Source organism: Borostomias antarcticus (genome assembly GCF_949987555.1).
Source record: "Borostomias antarcticus genome assembly, chromosome: 18".
Taxonomy (NCBI): domain Eukaryota; kingdom Metazoa; phylum Chordata; class Actinopteri; order Stomiiformes; family Stomiidae; genus Borostomias; species Borostomias antarcticus.
In genome coordinates this window covers 2574253-2576752 of record NC_140251.1, presented here as the reverse complement: position 1 = coordinate 2576752, position 2500 = coordinate 2574253, and the positions used below count along the sequence as shown (strand labels likewise).

The following is a 2500-nucleotide window of genomic DNA, read 5'->3' as shown; positions in this document are numbered from 1 at the left end:
AAGAGAAGAGAAAGAGGGAGAGAGAGAGGGAGAGAGAGGGAGGGAGAGAGAGAGAAGAGAAAGATAGAGAAAGAGAAGAGAGAGAGGGACATAGAGAGGGAGAGAGAGAGAGAGGGAGAGGGAGAGAGAGAGGGAGAGAGAGAGAGGGAGAGAGAGAAAGAGAAGAGAGAGAGAGAGAGAGAGAGAGAGAGAGAATATAACATGGTGGCCTCCCGATGTTACTAACATGAGTGGTTCTAGAACAAGCAGATCATAGAGGAACCTGCAGGATGACGCTGGAGTTTGAGAGCGTCTGACCTTGTACCACACCGCTGATCCATCAGAAGACATGAGACTGAGATACAGTATAGGAGCTCACATCCATCAGAGGGCAGTAAATCAACACTGTGAGTCATACTCTCGGCTGACAACATCAGGATTCTAGGAACTCAGTCGATTAGGCTGAGGTCATCCTGGCCAGGCCTGACCAATCGAATGACTCATAACGATCAGGCTGAGGTCATCCCGGCCAGGCCTGACCAATTGAAGGACTCGAAACGGCACTCTATGACCTCCAAAGAATGACCACGGAAGGCTGTGAGATCACACACACACACACACACACACACACACACACACACACACACACAACACACACACACACACATACATACATTAACAATGTAATGGATACCATCTGATCTACCGCAGAGCTGATAAAGCCCTGCGAGTATTGATTTAGGGTTCCTGATCTGACTGACCTGGCCCTGCCTACTACAGTATGCAGGGTTGTGTGGATGACCTTGGCCTTGCCTACTACAGTATGGATGACACGTTGTGTCCGGAATCCCTAGCCAGACATAAACGCTGGAACGGTTTTGAGAGAGGAAAAAGAACGCTTCTTAGGCTGTGGTTTAAAAAGTTAAAAAAGAGAGGTGCTCAGTCCCAGGGGTCCGTATACATGAAAAATAGTAGGCTATGAAAGCCTAAAGATGGAAGCAGCACTCACGTCTCTTTTAAAGTTAAAAAAGCCTTTATTTGGGCATGGTGGCTTTGCTCAGTCCTGCGCGGTCGGCTTTTGGCCTTCTCAGGGGTATCCCTGAGAAGGCCAAAAGCCGACCGCGCAGGACTGAGCAAAGCCACCATGCCCAAATAAAGGCTTTTTTAACTTTAAAAGAGACGTGAGTGCTGCTTCCATCTTTAGGCTTTCATAGCCTACTATTTTTCATATAAACGCTGGAACGTTCCGCCATGCCGTGCGCCGTTTAAGCACAGTTGTTGTTTGCAAACACCAGCGGGTGACTCACAGGAATCCGGCGTGTTCTCGTCGATGTAGCGGTAGAAGTCCTGCAGCGACTGGGTGTTGTTTTCCGACAGCTTCAGGTCTTTGCAGTACACCCTGCGGAGAGAGCAGAGCATCCCGTCACTCCCACGCCACCGGCGTCCAACAGAGCTCCGCCCGCCCGCCACACCCCCGGCTCCACCCACCTGGGAGCGATGAAGGTGTGGCCGTACTCCTCGAAGCTGTCCAGCTGGATGGTCTCCATGACTGGGGGGGGGGAAACGAAGGCGCACGGCGCTGTCAGAAAAAAACGCTCGACGGACGCCTCGGCGCCGACACGCCCGACGCCGCGGCTGACGGGAACCGAAGCGCCACCCTGACCGCCAGCATCAGGATGGACTCCCGGTCTGTCTACCGGCCGTCACTGTCAGTGCGTTGGCGTGGGGATGTGAGTCCCCCTTTAACAGACATGGCGTGAGTGTGGGATGGGCTAGCGTTGACAGACATGGCGTGTGTGTGTTGGACCGTTGACAGACATGGCGTGTGTGTGTGGGAGCGTTGACAGACATGGCGTGTGTGTGTGGGAGCGTTGACAGACATGGCGTGTGTGTGTGGGATGGGTGAGCGTCGTCTCTGTCAGACTCGACCACGGACAGAGAGACCAGTGCTGGGACAGGAAGTGAGTGATGCAATCTTGAAATGGTCGACAGCCAGGCATGCACACACACACTCGCACATTCATTTTGCGCACACATGCACACACGCACACACTTACATGCACACACACACACACACACACACACACACACACAGTGGACAGGTAATACAGTAGGTGCTGAGTTGAGGTGGAGAGAGTATGGGTGATGAGGAGGTGATGAAACAGCCCGAGAAGAACTAGTGATAGAGAAATACTAGTAGTAGTAATAGTACTTACCCTTACTCCCTATGGAGACCCAGACAGAGAGAGAGAGAGGTGAAGGAGGTGGAGGCCGTGACAGAAAGCAGAGTAAGGGAGAAAACAGAACCACTGGGTTACATGATGCACGCCCTGTGAAAATATGTTGCTGTAAAATGATATCTCAGTAAATCAAAAATCATAAGCTCCAAAAGGTTTCATCTTTCCAGAAGGGCTGTCATTTACCACAACAGAACGAGAAGGTCTCACGAGAGAGAGAACTATTTCTGCATGCTATGAAAATACACAAGGGTGATATCAGAAGTGAACAAACTATGCAGACA

General features: G+C 51.2%; 1 protein-coding gene across 1 annotated transcript in view; it reads right to left on the bottom strand.

Annotated features, from left to right (window-relative positions):
• The window catches only part of LOC311320657 (voltage-dependent calcium channel subunit alpha-2/delta-1), a 97277-nt gene that overhangs the window by 14849 nt on the left and 79928 nt on the right, over window positions 1-2500 (bottom strand). Inside the window, exons 23-24 of the mRNA XM_084452461.1 lie at window positions 1468-1528; window positions 1287-1378 (exon numbers count right to left, since the gene is read on the bottom strand). Coding sequence (XP_084308587.1) covers window positions 1287-1378; window positions 1468-1528 — 153 coding nt within the window. The remainder of the gene's footprint in view (window positions 1-1286; window positions 1379-1467; window positions 1529-2500) is intronic.